Below are 16,981 nucleotides of genomic sequence, written 5' to 3'. Positions count from 1 at the left end.
CTTACTTATAAAGTTGCCAAAAATATATAATATTCCTACCTTTGCTTAGAATTGATGGATAAGATGTTATGAGACAGCAGATCTTCCTCCTCTTGGAATGTAACTTTTCTTTATTCTGTGAATGGCCCTACATAAAAAACAGAAGCACAAAGCTAGCAACTCTTCATTATGGCACACCAACCACAATACTCCAAAGTTTTCCAGTTTGAATTGAAACAACAAAAATTACTTCAAATAATACACAAAATTCTAATGAATTTTAATTTGAAAATCAGTCTTACAACATCAGCCAGTGAAGAGTACAAATTTCTGTCTTTCCCATCAAATGTAGAAGAAATAACAAACTGTTATAGGTAAATCATAACCCTTTCCAAAGAATTCCAGAGAAAAATGAAGTGTCTGTTAATGCCCACATTATTTTTTTTTGAGAAGATACGAATTTATTCATAGGGAAAAAAGATGGTGTGTATTACTTGAAAGCCTACAATATCCTATTTTTCAAAATATTTAAGTGAAAGTAAAAAGGAATAGCAGTCTTACTAGTTCAAAAGGAGGAAGATCAGATTAGACATTGAGCTGTAACTAGAAGATGCATGAATATATATGAACATGCAAATACAATCCCTGTGTTTGTACAGGCTTTAACAGAAGTCAGCTGCATGCCTTTTAAATATCTGATGTGAAAAATCAGCTGCATGCCTTTTAAAAATCTGATTTGAAAAATCAGCTATTTCCAGAGCCTATCAAATGTTCAATGACAGAAGCAGAGGCTGAAGAAAAATGCTACTTGTAATATGTAAAATGAAAATATGAAAGCATGGTCTACTCCAAAATCAAAGTACTATTTCCTGGCTCTTAAATGCCCAGTGTATTTTGAAACACTTCTGTTCTGGAATTCTGCAACATTTATCTGATTTTTAATGTCTTCAGTTTGCAATTTCTATGTGATATCATGCAACATATTTCTGGAAATAATCATAACTTAAATAGCTGTTCATCAAATTTAAAAGAGTAAACAGCAACGGATTATCTATTAACTGCACTGAACAAATTACTGACATTGTAGGATAGCTTAGCCATAAATTCTAGTTTTGCCCAATCACCACACAATTTGAAGGACAGGGAAATAGGATATGCTAGGAAAAAAAGGAAAGAAATGTAAGTGCCAACTTTTCAGACTAAAACCAAAGCAAAGGAAAACAAAGGAGGTCAAGCTCTTGTAGGTCTGTCTCCTTCAAGTAGTGTCTTAATTATCTTATTCCATGTCTCAAAGACAACAATGGAAACCAGTATTAAGTCCCTATCAGCATGACCAGAGGATCCTACAAACACTGAAGACATGTAATTGGATGACCGATGCTAGTCTGAAATGGTGATTGTATGTTACAGAGAACTGAGCTCTCAGCAGATGATGAGCAAATAATCCATGCCTGCAGCAAAAAGATGGAGCTCTCCACTCTAGGCCACAACTCTGATAAATGTATGAGTTGTAAGAGAATGCCAGTAACTCTCCTGATACTGCACAGGGTGTTATATATATATACACACCATGTGGGGCAAAACTGAGAAAGTCCTTGTGTCATAAATGATCTCATCTCCAACCCCAGGTATAGCTCAGGACTTAGGAGATTTCTCTAGCCTCTCTTTGTACCAGAATACCATGACACAGCCAGAGTGTCCTTAAATCCTCAGGAGGGATTTAAGATTTCTGTAAAAAATGGTGTTCCCAACTGTCAATACTAAACCTTTTTGCAATGCTATCTTCTGTACTCACAAATCATGTTTTCAGGTGCTTTTCCTGCAACAGGGGTCTTCTGCTGAAACATATTTACCTGTTTAGGGCTCTTGGAGAGCTTCCTGTGTATGCTCCAAGTCCACCAGTCTTGTTACATACGTGTATATATCTGTGTTTGTCTTTTCCAGTAGGAACAGAGAGTGAATGCAATATAGGCAAACAGGAAAGGTACTGGCTGTGTCTACACTACCAAGCAAGAGAGACCAGAGCCTCCTGGATTCCCTGCCTCGTATATCCTCACTTAGGAGGATAACAAGAGTGGCACACTCTGTCAGATTTTCACATATATGTGCACCTGCTCATACTGTGTGTTCTATACCAACAGATGGTTGCAGAAGAATTTCCTTTTTTTCAACTTTTCTGCCAGAAAAATAGATCTTTTTATGGAAACATGCAATCAAGAATATATAACAAGACCAGAGAGTTTGTATTTGCTTTACAATTTTGGAGACTAAGAAAATACAATCTGTTTTCAAACTCTTTATTATTTCACCACACATAACAGAATTTCAAACTAGTTTTCTAACAGCAGCAAGTTGTTCAGTGTTTCAGTGTTCTGTTTCTTGAACTAAGAAACAACAATATCTGCTTGTGTTTTAAATTCCATGAAGTGAAGTGATTTATTTGGGCAAACACAGGAGGTAAAAAGACTCTGTTCAAAGTCCAAGAATGAGTCATCTGTTACAGATTGTATGGAGCCTCTAAAGACCTGGGAAATGACCAGCTGATCCTCTTCTGTGAGAAAACAGCATATAGATGTTAAGAATGAGACAAGGCGTTCAAATCCTAGACAATGAATGTAAATGGGCTAAGAAGAAGCTAAAAGCACAGCACACTTTTCTCTAGATAGAATCTCCTGGACAGAGATAGAGCCAAAAGCATCTTTCTAAGATGGAGACAACTTTTTCTGTGCACACCAAATGAACTGAGAGGTGTTCATGCTTGATTAGTCAGCACACCATTTTTCTAGAGGGGAAGAGGGGTTGTTGCCGTTTCCTTGTTATGGGTTAGGTCACCCCGTTCTGTATGGCTTTTCTGATTGAGAGAGTTTAATGGGATGTCTGCGGCATTCTTTGTCTGGACTGTGAGACAGCAGGACTAGCTTACAGCAGCTTTACATTTTTTAATCAGCTTTTGCATTCCTGACACCCCCCCTCCAAATACTTTTGCAGACTAATTGTTCAGAAAATATTCTAAATTATAATGAAACTACCCATTGAATATCTGGAAGCAGATTTTCTTTTCAGTTTACAACAAGAGTCAAATTAATTAAGAGGGGAACAGCAGTGATAATAGTAACTATTAAACTTCAACACTCTGCACAGGAGAACAAAACAAGTTCTATTATATACCTTTTTATTATACTGCTGGGTTTTGCCTTCTAAATGAATAATGTTGCAGGGCTTTTGACTATCTTGTATTTGCTTTTTTCCCTGTTGTTTACTTCTCTCTGGCAGTGGATCAATGTTTTGCACTGTCTTCATAATCACTGTTTCCAAACTTTCAGAAGTTGGTATTTCAGAGTCACTACAACAGCACATTCAGGAAAACAAAACAAAATAAGGCTAAACATTAAAATTTCCAAACAGCCAATGCTTGAGCACACAGAAAATAACACAGTCAAGAAAGAAGAGAAACTAATACAAAACCCAAACAGTACTGAGTTGACTTATTCAACAGATGTTTACAAATACGATAAAGGAGAAATCTCTGAAATTGTCTTATCAAGTTCTACTTTGTCAAATGGAATCTCACTCTGCAACACATCGAAGTCTGAGACTTTACTCTGATACTAAGGACAGCTTTTGTTACAGCCTACAAAAGCGACATACATGAAAAACTACTTGATAGTACTTCTAGTCTGTGAATGGCTGACAAAGATATACTATGTTTCTACTTTCCTTCATTTTCACATTTGATAACAAAACAAACAAATGCTCAATACTTAATAACACTTTGTTTCAACTGAACTTTATCTGTAGTGTTGACTGAAACAAACTCAGAAATCACACTTCAGTGAAATCTCTGTCTAGTACCCCTTTGGAATGCTTTTAAATTCTGTAAGCTTGGTAGTCCTACTGAAATTGCCTGCCATGCAGAGAAACTGGACCTGAAACTTTCATTCTACTTCAAATTTTTCCTTAAACTTGCACTCAGTGTGCTCTTCTGCAACTGGAAAAATTTCCAGTTTTTCACTGCCTTGCCCCAGATCATCATTTGTTTTCTGATATTCAGTGAAGTCTATCTTAAAACATGAAGTCTTGGATATAATCATTTTCTATACCATCAGTGGCTATTCATCACTATTTGTGCAAACGGATTTGTGAAGGAATCGCCTGACAGAAGGTAATTTTGATTTGTTACTTTTTAAATCAAGACATTTAAAAATGCACAACTGAGTTCAAATTAAGTTGGACCATCATAAAAATCAATGGTTTAGAGATGGAGGCTACTTAACCAGAGAAAAGGCCTCAAATTGAAGCAAAGAGTTCATACGGAAACACATTATACTTTCCAAAACCTATCCTGACACACTGGTATGTCTTATTGACTGGCAAGAACAGAAATCAGTGTAATAGTTTGAAGGTGCTGCAGTAGCACAGATATTTCTAACTACCTACACATTTCCCTCACCTGAATGCTTTCAAGGAATGTTCTATTTAGAACATGAAAAATTTGAATCTAGAAACTCAGAGACAACTACTAGTGATAAACAACAGTATTTATTAAAAAGTAGAGAGGGAACTAAATGAAGATATTTCCCTAACTTGTTGAGAACGACACCTTGAAACATGACCGTCAAAAATGTTCACTATTCTACGACAAGAATTCCCTAACCTGATACTTGTACAATTATCAATAGCAGTATTTATAGCTAGCCACGACAACTGAAGCCATACAATTACTTTCCACTTCACTTCAAACTCAAATTGCAATGACAATTTGTTTGCTCAATTTTGTTCTTAAAAAGCAAAACATAGTAAATTAAATAAAAAGCTCACTAATTGCAACAGAAAAACAAACAAGCTTTACATTAATGATAGCAACTGACAAATTACTTTGTTCTTAACATGTTTTCTCTCTCAAGATACTGTGTTCAGGAACCCCCTATTTTGCACAGATAAAAGCAGCAGAAGGGCTTCATTTGCCACTGTTGATTTGCTCCATATGACATATAAAGCCAACATGAAGCCTAAGAAGCCTATTCCATTTTCTTTACTCTTTTGTCACCTTCTCTACATTTTGTGTAAACACAGGCTTAAGAAATTTATTTGCATGTCTCTTAGGACAAAGTATGGAAAGACAAGGTGTGATACCCATTTACCTAGTGGCTTACTGCTGCCTCCTCAAGTGCACATGGACAAATAGAAGCAGAAGCAAAAATTCTAAACATTTAAGAATCTTGCCAGTGCAATTTTCTGAGGGCCTTGTGACTCACGACTGGGACTCTATGCAGTAACAATTACCTTTAAAGAACTGATTTTTAACCATCATTCAATTAAAGTTAGTACAATGACTGTGCATAAAACATACATGAAATAATTAGTGTGGATGGTTCTTAATTTAAAGGATGTTAAACAGCTTGTAGACATCTGCTAGCAAGCTGAAATGGGTCATTCAAAATTTATCTAACTAAATTAAGGAGAAAAAATGTTTCTCCTCCCGGGTCGGCATGTCACAAGATAACTAAACTGACTTAGTAGGCTTGCCTGGGAATCCTTAGCTGTCAGTGGTGAATATGCAAAGGGCCAGCAAATTAAATCAACCTGCCAAACTGTCAATTTCAAGCCTCATGACTGCATGAAAATAGCATCACTGGAAGAAATCAAGCATTGCCTTCTTTTGGGTTTCCTGGCACCTATTCAAATACTCATACAGTTGTGGCTAATTTTGCATGCAAATTTCAGTCAATAAGCTCAGAACAAGACCTCCCAAGATATTTCAAAGGATCTGACAGTATTTTTTTTGAATACCAAATCAACAGTAGTTGAAATTCAATCTCCATTTGCTAGTGCTTTACATATGCACAGTGTCCCCTCTACAGGGCTAAGTTAATGAGAGCCGTACCTGCTTTCACTCACATCCTCCCAGCCGTCCTTACTGAAGTTCTCAAATACATTACTCATAACCTTGATGGACTGTTTGAGAAAAGCTCCATGATGTCCCAAGGAGCTCTTTTTCTTAGCTGTTTTTAATTTAACCTTGGTGCCTGTTATCTTGCAATTACATTGCCCAGAGGTTGCCACTGCTTTGGCTTCATCCAGCAAACACTTCAGCTCCTGCAATTGACTCAGCAAATCTTCATTTTCATTTTTCAACCTGTTAGCTTCTGCCACTTGCCTCTTCAAAGAGGCAGCTTCTTTTTCCTGCTCATCAATCACTAACTGAAGTTCTGCTTTGTCTTTTTTTATTTCACAAATCCTCGTAAGTAGCGTTTCCAGCTCTCTTTCTCTTGTGTCTGTATCCTCCTTTTGCACTTTTAAAGATGCTTTCAAATAATTTTTCTCCTTCAGTAAGTCTTTATTTACTTCTTTCTGTTTCTTTAATTCCCCTTCAATAGCTTTGAATCTTCTTTCTAGTTGTTGTACCTAACAAAAGCAATTTTAGCATTCATAATATTTCAGCCTATCTAGTAGGAAAAAAACCTATGTTTTCAAATGTATTTATTATATGACAATAATACTACATTAAGCACAAGGACAAAAGCAATCTATACTCCTTAATTTAAAAATAATTCTAACGTAGTGCTGATGAAAACATTTTAGCTGCAATAATACAGCTGTTGAACAAAGGGCAGATGGTAAAAGAAGTTAAAATTCCAGGCAAAGTGACACAGAAGTTTAAGTATGCTAATGAACCTTCCTGAGGCATCTTGAGCTCATTACTGATTTGGTTATACATACTAATTGAATTTAAAAAAACATATTCTGAAGGAAAACTATTTTGAAATACAGACAATTTTGCACTAGCTATCTAAATCAACAAGTTCTTCCAAGTGTTGTAAATACACAAATTAAATATTAACTTGATCTTCCAAAAAACCCCAAACAAATCATGGCAAGAGCTATCAGAAGTTCAGCACCTACAGAATACGAAGGCTGAAATTTATTTTCTATTCACAGAAAGGGAAAATCTATCCTACGCCAATGAAGCCACTTTACAAGCTTCTCGTCTATAGTTTGAAGAAACATATTCTACTTATATAGGATGCATGTGCTTTGTTTGTAAAGTCTTTTGAGGTTTAAACATATTCAAGGCCATTAACAATAAATTAATTCTCAATGTTCTTATGGAATATTTGCCTAAAGTTACAACCAAACCCCACAATTTCCAGAAACAAGGGGCAATTTTAATTTTAGCAGATACTAAAATGAACATCTATTCTGTGAGATTTCCCCAGAAGCTTGTAAAGGCCATGAGAGTGAATTTTGTGCTCAGTAACCACTTAGTCATTTTGGAGAAATATTTTTGGTTGGTTTTGTACAAGCTCCATCGCCACTCTTCCACTAGGGACAGTGCCAGGTGCCCTAGATTTTTCTGGACATGGGTAGAAGAGACTATTTTTCAAGGAGCCTTAGTAGAATGCATGTGGCCAACTTCAGCTACTCACCTTGTAAAATACTGGCCAATTCCATCACTTTGGAGCAATACGAAATGTCAAAACTTGCTTTGACATTGAAAATACTGAAACCATAGTATTTCTCAATAAATGCTACATGTTTCTGCAAGGACATTTTGCCAATGCATTTAAATTATTTTAAAACTTATAGTATGATTTATGAAGTGGGTACTACAGATTTTATTCAGATAAATGAAAGGTCTTAACGTACAGAGTAAATTAGGGCAAGAGCTGCTCAAACTTCACGTAGATTTGTGAATTTGATACTGAATTTTTGAATTTGATAGCAAACCTTTAATATACATGCCTATCCATTGCTACCTTCCTTTATGGAAATTCATAGCACTCCCACAATGAAGAAAGATTGCCTTATGGCTACATAAAATTATTGGGTGAAATTAGAAACAAAAGGGATTTTTCCAAATGCTTCAGTGAAATCAAGTTTTATGATTAAAATCATAGTTTCTACTTTCCTCCCCAAAGATAAGGAGTTAGACCAGTACTTTTCTTCAACCACCTTCCTAAACTGAGATTCTGCTATTATTTTCTCAGTTCTTTAAAGCAACCTTTTGCACTCACTAGCATTAAAGTCATGTATGACAGCTGGAAGGAAACAAACAATGAATAGCTTCTACACCTATCCCTAAGGTACTATCATAACTCTGTATATCCATAGAGATAAAAATTATGTAGTACCTGGCAAACAAAATTATAGTTCTGAAATATAGATGATAAGCAAGCATAAACTGTGTGATATTTCAGATGGTAGCATTCATATTATTTCAATTACTCACTCTACCTTAAGATAAATGAATGTGAGCACTTCCTATTCTGTGTGTTATTATTTTAACATGATGTTTGTCATTCAGTAATAACGAGATGACAGCCTTCATTGCCTGACCATATGGCAAGTGTTACAAGTATATGCAATCACATCATCTGCTGTAAATTACCACACTTTCTACAAGTTAATTCACAAATAAAAAATAAATAGACATATCCAAACTGACATTCAAAGTTATAGATTTGTGTTTATTCAGTTTAAGCATGCTTTTAAAGATTTATAAGTAATTAAACAAATATTGTTTTGCAAAATGACAAAGAAAAGGCATGATACTGTTTGAAGGATGTCTTTTCTTTGCGGCAAACAAAACATATGGTAAAATACAAGTGAGCCCTCTTAAGTGAACACCTGTTAACATACTAAACTACTTGTGTATATTACAAATATCAATACAAATACCAACTAGTTAAGAACATCTTGTTACTGTATGAGGTAAAACATGTAGAATGTTGAGCAGTAAAGATTAAATACTCATCATATTTGCTAAGCCAAAGAACACTAAATGCATACGGTACTATCTTGTGAAAAGAGTGATAAACCCACATCTGTAAAAAATATTTGCATATACAATGTTGTGCTAGAATTTAAATACAACAAAAAGTGGATTTATCACTATTATGCATCAATTTTGTTCTGTAGCAAAAGCTCTGTGGAGATTAACACCTGATATCATGTAAAGTTAAATACTCAGAAAAAAAATGAAGGTTTCTGAACTTAGAAGTGGTAAAATGCTAAGCATGTCTTACTTCCAATTTAGATAATTTGTTAGTTTTTAACATTATACCTCTAAACATTCTTTTAATTTTCTCTGACATTAACAATGTTTATCTCATATGATACATTCACAGCTACTTCACTTGAATTCATTTCTGACACAATTTTGGAAATCCATATTTTTGAATTAGGAAAGGAAAATCATGGCCTAAATTCATTAGTACTGACTTATATATATATGATTCTTATATTAAAATTTATATCTGTTTGCTGGGGTTGGTATCTTACCTTCTGTAACATCTGACGTGAAACTTCTTTCATATTCCTCTCTGGAGTACTGTTCTTGACCCCATCATCTTCACTAAGTTTAAAAAGTGGTTCTATCAGAAAAAAAAATAACATATCTCTATCAGAGAATAAATAAAATACATTGTGACACCTGGTATTTCACTAAAACAATACCTAGACATTTTAACGAAATGCATTCTTTACTTCCGCATTTATAATGTGGTCTATTTTCTTGACAAGCCTTTTGGTCAGTTTCTAAAGAGTGACCTCTTTTCAAAGAGTTCTGTCACATAATTATGAATCTTTGTAGCACCACAGTATGTTTTTTTCAGAGTACAAGCTTTTCAAAGGTACAATAGATCTGCAGGTTAAAGACGCTGTACTTTCATTCTGATTTTTATTCTTTTATAGACTATTCCCTCTATGCCTTAAAAGCAGAATTCATTGCCTTTTTATCTACACAGTCACTACCAGTTTTGTTCTCTAGGTCTTGTCCCCTGCTAGGAGGATCAGAGTGATTGGTGAACAAAGCAAACAGTAACAGAATTAGGATGGATGAAAACTTTAAACCCCTTTTTTTGTTAAGTGAAAGATCATGTACTTCACCAGATAAATCACACAAATCATTCCATTGTAATACTGTGGATTCATAACAATTAGAAATTGATACAATTAATGAGAGTGAACATGACTCTAAGCATCACTCTCACAGACAGCTATGCACTTCAGCTGCTAAAAATCCCACAAAAAAAGACAAGTTAAAAATTAGATCTATTCATAGAGAAGAATGCTAAGAAAAAGTTTAGAAGTACTAACACGTAGGGTAAATCAGAAGTAAAATACATTCTGTTTAGATTTGAACCAAGATCTTAGTATTCACAAATTGCCCACTGCTCACAGAAATGAGCAATTACATACCTCAGAAGGACTTTTTCTTAGAATATGAAATATTACGTTAAACAATAAAAAATCCCAACACTGTAAAAACACCACCATACTCACATTTCTTCTCTTGCCCTTCTTCCCCCCAAATTAACTTAAAGGATTATCTTAAGGGATAAATATCTGTGCTACATGGTGGAGGTCTGCTTTAGAAGTATCATTTCAAACTACAAGCAGACACTGCAGGTCACTTAAAAACTTTTGATTTATAAACAAAGCAAGTGTAGAAGAAAACAGTGTTACTCTCTGTAGATTCACAATCCTCTTGATATAAACAGTGACTAACAAGTTTGTTAGAGTGAATTAGACCTTTCTTTTGTCTTTGGAACATGTCATGGCCAATTAATACTTCTGTATTCATGAAATAAATGGAACACTATTCTAAAGATAATAAAAGCTGAAAAAGGTAAAACTATGCATCTGGGGAATATGTACCTTTACCTTGATATTAATATGTTAGTTCCCATGTTATTTCAGACTACAGTCCCCCAGCACAGTGGTACTGCATACATTTACAACATTCTTTAAGTAACACACAAAGATAATATGAACATGCTTTTCATCTTTTTCTAAATATTCACTCATTTGAATGTTTGCTGCAGCTTTTATATCAGCATTTACTGTAATCCACTGAAAAGAAAAATTATTTCCCATAGTCAAAGAAACTGATCAAAGCACACAAGGTGTTATGTTTATTATGTGGATGTATTAAAATACAATTTGAAACTCTATCTATAAATAAACATATTATATGCAGAGAATAAAGAATACTACTGCCAAATAGATAGAAAAGATTATACATGTTCAGTATTATCACAGAAATCATAAGCAACATAAATTAAATAAAAGCCAAAGGTCACTGATGCATAACCCATTCTATCGAGCAGAAAATAAATGGCCTATTCAGCCCCCTTATCCCCCCCTGCCTTCTAATCGTTAGGTAATTGTTCACAGGAATTGGTTAGGGAGGCAATGGAACAGCATTGCCTATAACTGTCTGTCTATGATAGCTGAAAGATTCATCATATCAGGCTACTCAGCAAGACATATGCTCTACCCATCATACTCCTACATAAAAAAATACCAAGTTCTCCCTCAAGGAATAGACCCACAAGTCATAAACCCCACTATCTTCAGTCATCAGATTACTGTGGTCTTACAGAAGTATACTTACATCCCACTGAGAAAACATAGTTAACTGCCAGCTTAAGAACGTAACACTTAATTCCTAATTAACAGTCACCAAATCTGATGATGACTTAGTTCTAACACTGCTGCCAAAATGGTACTTGAACTATGATACTACAGTTCACTACTAGTATTTGCAGAAAGGCTTTTTACACAGAGAAAAAACTATTGGTTTCAAAAAAACCCAGCTGCGTATTAGTCACTCATAGAGTATGTAGATGAACCATCAAAAGAATGAGATTTTTGCCTCCAGTATGCACCAGGTGAAGGATTCCCCTGACATACAGGAGGTGCTGTGATGGAGAAAGCCACTGTGTTACTGACTCTGGTGGTAGCCACCCATGCTCCCAAAAATGTGCTAAATCTGAAACAGCTGGTGGGAAAAACCACTGTGAAGACCAGAAGAAGGGAACACCACTCTCACACATGAGCTGGGGAGACGGTAGATTCAGAAGTGTCAAATGAAAGAAGCCTTCAAACTGCCTCCTTGAAGAAATAGGGGGCCAACAGTTTACCTCCTTTTAATAAGGCACTTGCTATTTTTCTGGATAGAATTAGATGGACCCACTTTCCTGCTTTTGGAGGAAATGGCATGAGTGCCTGCCAACATATTCTTTACATTCGTACACACATAATGATATGAATAGCATGAATAGTGAATTTGGATTTGATGAGTACTGGAAAATAATTGGCAATGGCGAAAGGGACACCTTGGACAACTGAATCAGAATGGAAAGAAATCGCGAACGGCAGGAGCAGAGTTTCCTTTTCCCCTGACCTCCTTCATCTTTGACCAGCAGGGTTTGAAAAATGATATGGAAGAGCAACAAAGTTATCCAGTATTTACTCCTGACAAACACAACTGATATCTAATCAAGCAAGAGGATAGAGCCTATCTTTTTCAATACAGCTAGGCTCAGCCACTTTTTTCAGAATTTATCCCTTGATGTTAGAATGCTTGATGGAAACAGGTACCTGCTAAGGTGAAAGTAAATTCCAACATTATTGATAAGCTGAGTAACTTCATGTCAGGTTTCCTTTTAGAAAAGAAAACATACTTACTAAGACTGTGAACAAAGTATATTTAGACTATATCAAGTTTGGACTCAGCAAATTACAGATAACAGACCTGAGGTTGTACTTCTATTTGGGAAGACAAAGGCATTTAATACCCATTTTAGGGCAGAGGATGTACACACTTTCTTAATGCATGAGCAAGGATTGCTCACATACACTCATTTATGCTCAAAGATGGACATCCAGCTCCAGTCGCTATGGTGTAGTCTTCTAGAAAATGTCAACCAATTGATAAAAGTGTCCACCACACTGCAACACCGTAGGATTTACAAGGGGAACAACAAGGAAATTACTTTTTATAGACTGGATGAGCAACTATTTTTTTTATATTTCAATTGGTAAAAGTTTGAAAATGGCTGGAATCAGCTCAGTCATGTGCTAACAAAAAGTGCGGCTTAATACATATCTTTGGACTTGATTTTGTATCTTATAAAAAATTTCCCGTTCATCTAAACGATACCTATAACAACAAATACTGGAAAAGGTAAATAAAATTTGCCTAAAACACTTCACTAGTAATTTAACCCTTTTTATCAGTCCCAATATAACAACAATTAATCATCATCCCAATAACCAAACTAGAATTGTGTATCCACCCACACACTTTTAAAAGAAGATGTGTTTTAACCTGAAAAGATAACAAAAAAAGAATGAATAAAAGACTAATTGTTAAAGCACTAAACATGTCAAGAACTGGCAGTTTCAGGGATCTGACTGTTTTTTGGAAACGCATGGTTATTGCTCAGCAGGCCCTCAACTCCTTCTCACCGCTGATTGCCTTTCCATTTCTCTCTGTGCAAAGACTGACTAAATTGGCAAAAACAAGGAAGTGATTTTTAAAGTCAGTATTTGAAACCTTCACTAGTTCCCTTCAGCTCTATCTGGAGCTATGAAAGTAACACATAAGAAGTAACACAAAAGAAAACAGTAACTTTCAGTCTTCAGCATCTGGATATTTCCACTTAGTTTTAATTTTATAGATACTATAAAACAAATTTAAAATAAAGGAAAAAAAAAATCTTTATTTTTTCATTCAAGTGGCCAGCATTATCACAAAAAAAGAAAACAACCAACAGCAGAAAATTGGGATAAAGAATGGTAAGGCTTTATTGCTAAGAACATGCAGAGTACTTCTCCAAGTCTCCTACTCCTTTCCTTTGCACAATACTGTGCATAAAGAATTCACCACAGACGTGACACCCAGCTGGACTGTAACTATGCATTCTTGAATACTTCTCCCAGACCATTCAAGAACAGAAAATAATACAAAGAATCAGAAGAGTGATGGAGAGGCAATGGTAATATATTACCCATCTGATTGACAAAGACCCATCTTCACAGAACCATCAACTATTGTAAAGATTGTAAAGGTATAAAAGAAGATATTAATGATCAATTCTTATAAGAGTTCCACCATTTTTATTTACTTTCAAATTCACATACTTTGTGAGACTAGTATTAAAAAAGAAGTCTGAATGAGCATGGAATTTCTGTATCACTGCATTTCAATACTGCAAAAACCATTTCACATTCTGGACAAAGCTTCACAAACATATAAACGTTTTAAATTTTACACATATATATTTATAAACATATACATAGATATTTTAAACATAATTAATCTTGTATGTAGTATATACACATAAGTTGCAAACATATCTGTATATAAAAATTGTCATTGATTTAATAGGCACGTGGAGAACTTAAGGGTAAACATACCTTGAAATAAGAATATGTACAGTCTTATGCTTACAAAATACACATTCAAGAAAAAGAAATTAACCTTTGGAGAGAAAATAACCTTAAATTTAATATTTCTAACAGAATACATATACACATAAAAAGTACTATAACTTTCCTTTTTTGTTGTAAACCTAGTTAAACTCCTGTATTGTGAACTTACCCACAGATTGGTGTACTTTCATCTGATCCAGTTCTTCTTCAAGATTCAGTCTACAAAAGGGGAAATAAAAAAGTAAGAACCACAGAACAATCACATAGACACCACTAAAACCATTAAAAAAATTAAACCAAAACCATATCAATATATTACTGGGGAAAAAGTTGTGAACACCCAGGAATTAGTTCTAATTTGACAACAATTAGCATACTTCAAACATAAAGAATCGTTTGTATAACAGCTGATTAAAATTTATAAATCTGAATATACAAAATTCAGATATAATGTTGGTTGTAACATACACTAAGAAGTTTCAGCCGGTCCTTTTTAGGTAAGGAAATGCTCAAGATGAAAAGGAGACTGGTAGGAGGTAGAATCCTGTTAAGAGGGGAATAAGTATGCAGTTTCACAGGAAACCACCAGCCAACCTTGTGCAGATATATCTTACCATTCCTCTTTTTCCAGCAACTATTTAGAACTTATTAACAAAATCTCGCCTCCCCTTTTCCAGCCCTGATCTACTACTATATTACTACTATAGTTTATTCTGTAATATCAACCAGTTAAGGTTCATACAACAAAATACCTGAATTACTGTTTTTTCATTTTATTAAAATTACATACAAATAAAATTGCCAGAATACCAATGCTAAAGTTTCAAAGTCAAATTGGGAAATGCTAGAATGAAAGACATTAATTTAAATGGTTCATTTATACTTGTGTTTTCTGACACAATCTTTAATTATATAGTTGTGCACTATTTTAGCAATAAGATCCCCACCTATTTTAGCCTAGGATTCTACAGCACACAGAACAGAGGGCAGTCATTTAATATGCAGATTTTGCTTAAAATATAACCTCATCCTATACAATACACATTATTCTAGCTCCGTTCTGAAGGTTGGATTGCTAATTTCCTCACAGCCTTTTCTGCTGTACTCTGAACAGCAGCACCTAACTGCTTCACAAGAAATTTATGCTTTACAAAATCCCTCTGAGATAAGGCACAAAGAAAATCCAGCCAAAATATCTGCTAACTTAAGGAATGGGTTGAAAAAAAAAAGTCTTTCAGTATACACAGTATTTTAAAGGATATTATATATTTAATGCATCTCTCACTCAGCTGTAACTCTAAACATTGCAATTCACATCCCACAGTCTCACATGAAGCACAAAGAAAATGAGAAACGTGAAAAGTTAAAGTAACATAAGACTCCAGCTATTTTCAGGATCATTCAGCTGCCTTCACAGGTTGACTTTCTTTGCTCTTTTTTCATTCTCCATGCCTCAGTCATCATCAATTTCTACAACACAGACTACAGTGCCCTTTACCTCCATAGTCCTAACTCCTCATAGCATGTTCTCTTTTTTGTACTGAATGGCAACATGCTTCCTTGAAAAAACATTCTCTGTCTATGTAACTAAAGAGTGTATTCAACATTACATGAATGCAAGGGAGTGAATTAATGAGACTTTAGAATCCTTCCTGTTTGAATCTCTATCTTCTGAACATGTTATTTTTCAACTTTAAAAGCATTATTTAAATGAACACACGTTTACATGCATATATACATACATCCTGCCTCCCTACACACTAAGGGACAAGGATACAATGATAATTGTACAAGATTTTTTAAAAAAGTTAACTTTTACATAAAGAATTTTTTTAGGGTGATGAAAGACATGCAGAAGTAAATAAAAGATATGAAATAAGTAAAGGGTTAGGTTTACAGTCTGAATATCTGAAGCACTTCCAAATAAATTCATTTGTCTGTGAAATAGTCTCCAACTGAAGTTATGATATATGTAAGCTGGAAATACTTCAGGCAAGCCTAGACAAGGAATTACAATGGGTAATACAAGATCCAACCCATACAAGTCAATAACTGGCTTGCATGAATGCTAGAAATGCCCAAATGGGTTAGACCAGTGCTGGGTCCATCCATCACCAGTGCTCTGTCTGCAGCAGAGGCAAAAGCAGATGCTACCCAGGGAAGAGCACAGGCCTAACAGTTTCTGCAGTCTGACTCCATTTTTCCATCCTGAAAGTGGCACATAAGCACTACCCTTTGTTTCCTCTGCTTTAACTGGTTCCCTGTTGCTAAAAGGACCTTTCCTCCAATCCTGCAGGAATGGAATTTCTTTATAACCTTTCATGTGGACCCTTGTCAAATGCAATTGGAAAATATAGATCAGATTTTAGCCAGATGGTTATTGTCACCCTTCTGCAATTCCAGCAGGTTAATGAAGCAGGATTTCCCTTCACAGAAGCCACACTGATGCTTCCCCAACAAAACTGTGTTGATTTGTGCTCAGTGATCTCTCTCTCTCTCTGTTTTTTCTTTTTTTTTTTTTTCCTTTCCTCTTTTTCCTAAAGACAGACTGCCATCTTCCCAAGTATGGAAGCAGTCAGGCTCACTGGCCTGCAGCTCCCTCTGGAGCCCATTTTATGGATGGGAGGCACAGTGGCTGTTTACAATGAGGTTACAGTTCAGTAATTTCATACTTCAGTTTCTTCATACCCCTTGGGGTGTGAAGATATTAACATCAAGATATTAACAAATAACTTATCTACTTGACCTCATAATTGCTGTACAGTTACTTCAAACAGAT

The 16,981-nt window shown here is 35.1% G+C and overlaps 1 protein-coding gene across 1 annotated transcript in view; it reads right to left on the bottom strand.

Annotated features, from left to right (window-relative positions):
• The window catches only part of CNTLN (centlein, centrosomal protein), a 340,217-nt gene that overhangs the window by 62,244 nt on the left and 260,992 nt on the right, over window positions 1–16,981 (bottom strand). Inside the window, exons 13-17 of the mRNA XM_009328161.1 lie at window positions 14,372–14,421; window positions 9,262–9,353; window positions 5,864–6,384; window positions 3,148–3,322; window positions 40–127 (exon numbers count right to left, since the gene is read on the bottom strand). Coding sequence (XP_009326436.1) covers window positions 40–127; window positions 3,148–3,322; window positions 5,864–6,384; window positions 9,262–9,353; window positions 14,372–14,421 — 926 coding nt within the window. The remainder of the gene's footprint in view (window positions 1–39; window positions 128–3,147; window positions 3,323–5,863; window positions 6,385–9,261; window positions 9,354–14,371; window positions 14,422–16,981) is intronic.

This window comes from Pygoscelis adeliae, unplaced genomic scaffold, assembly GCF_000699105.1.
Source record: "Pygoscelis adeliae isolate BGI_AS28 unplaced genomic scaffold, ASM69910v1 Scaffold45, whole genome shotgun sequence".
NCBI lineage: Eukaryota > Metazoa > Chordata > Aves > Sphenisciformes > Spheniscidae > Pygoscelis > Pygoscelis adeliae.
This window is presented reverse-complemented; position numbering and strand designations above follow the sequence as displayed.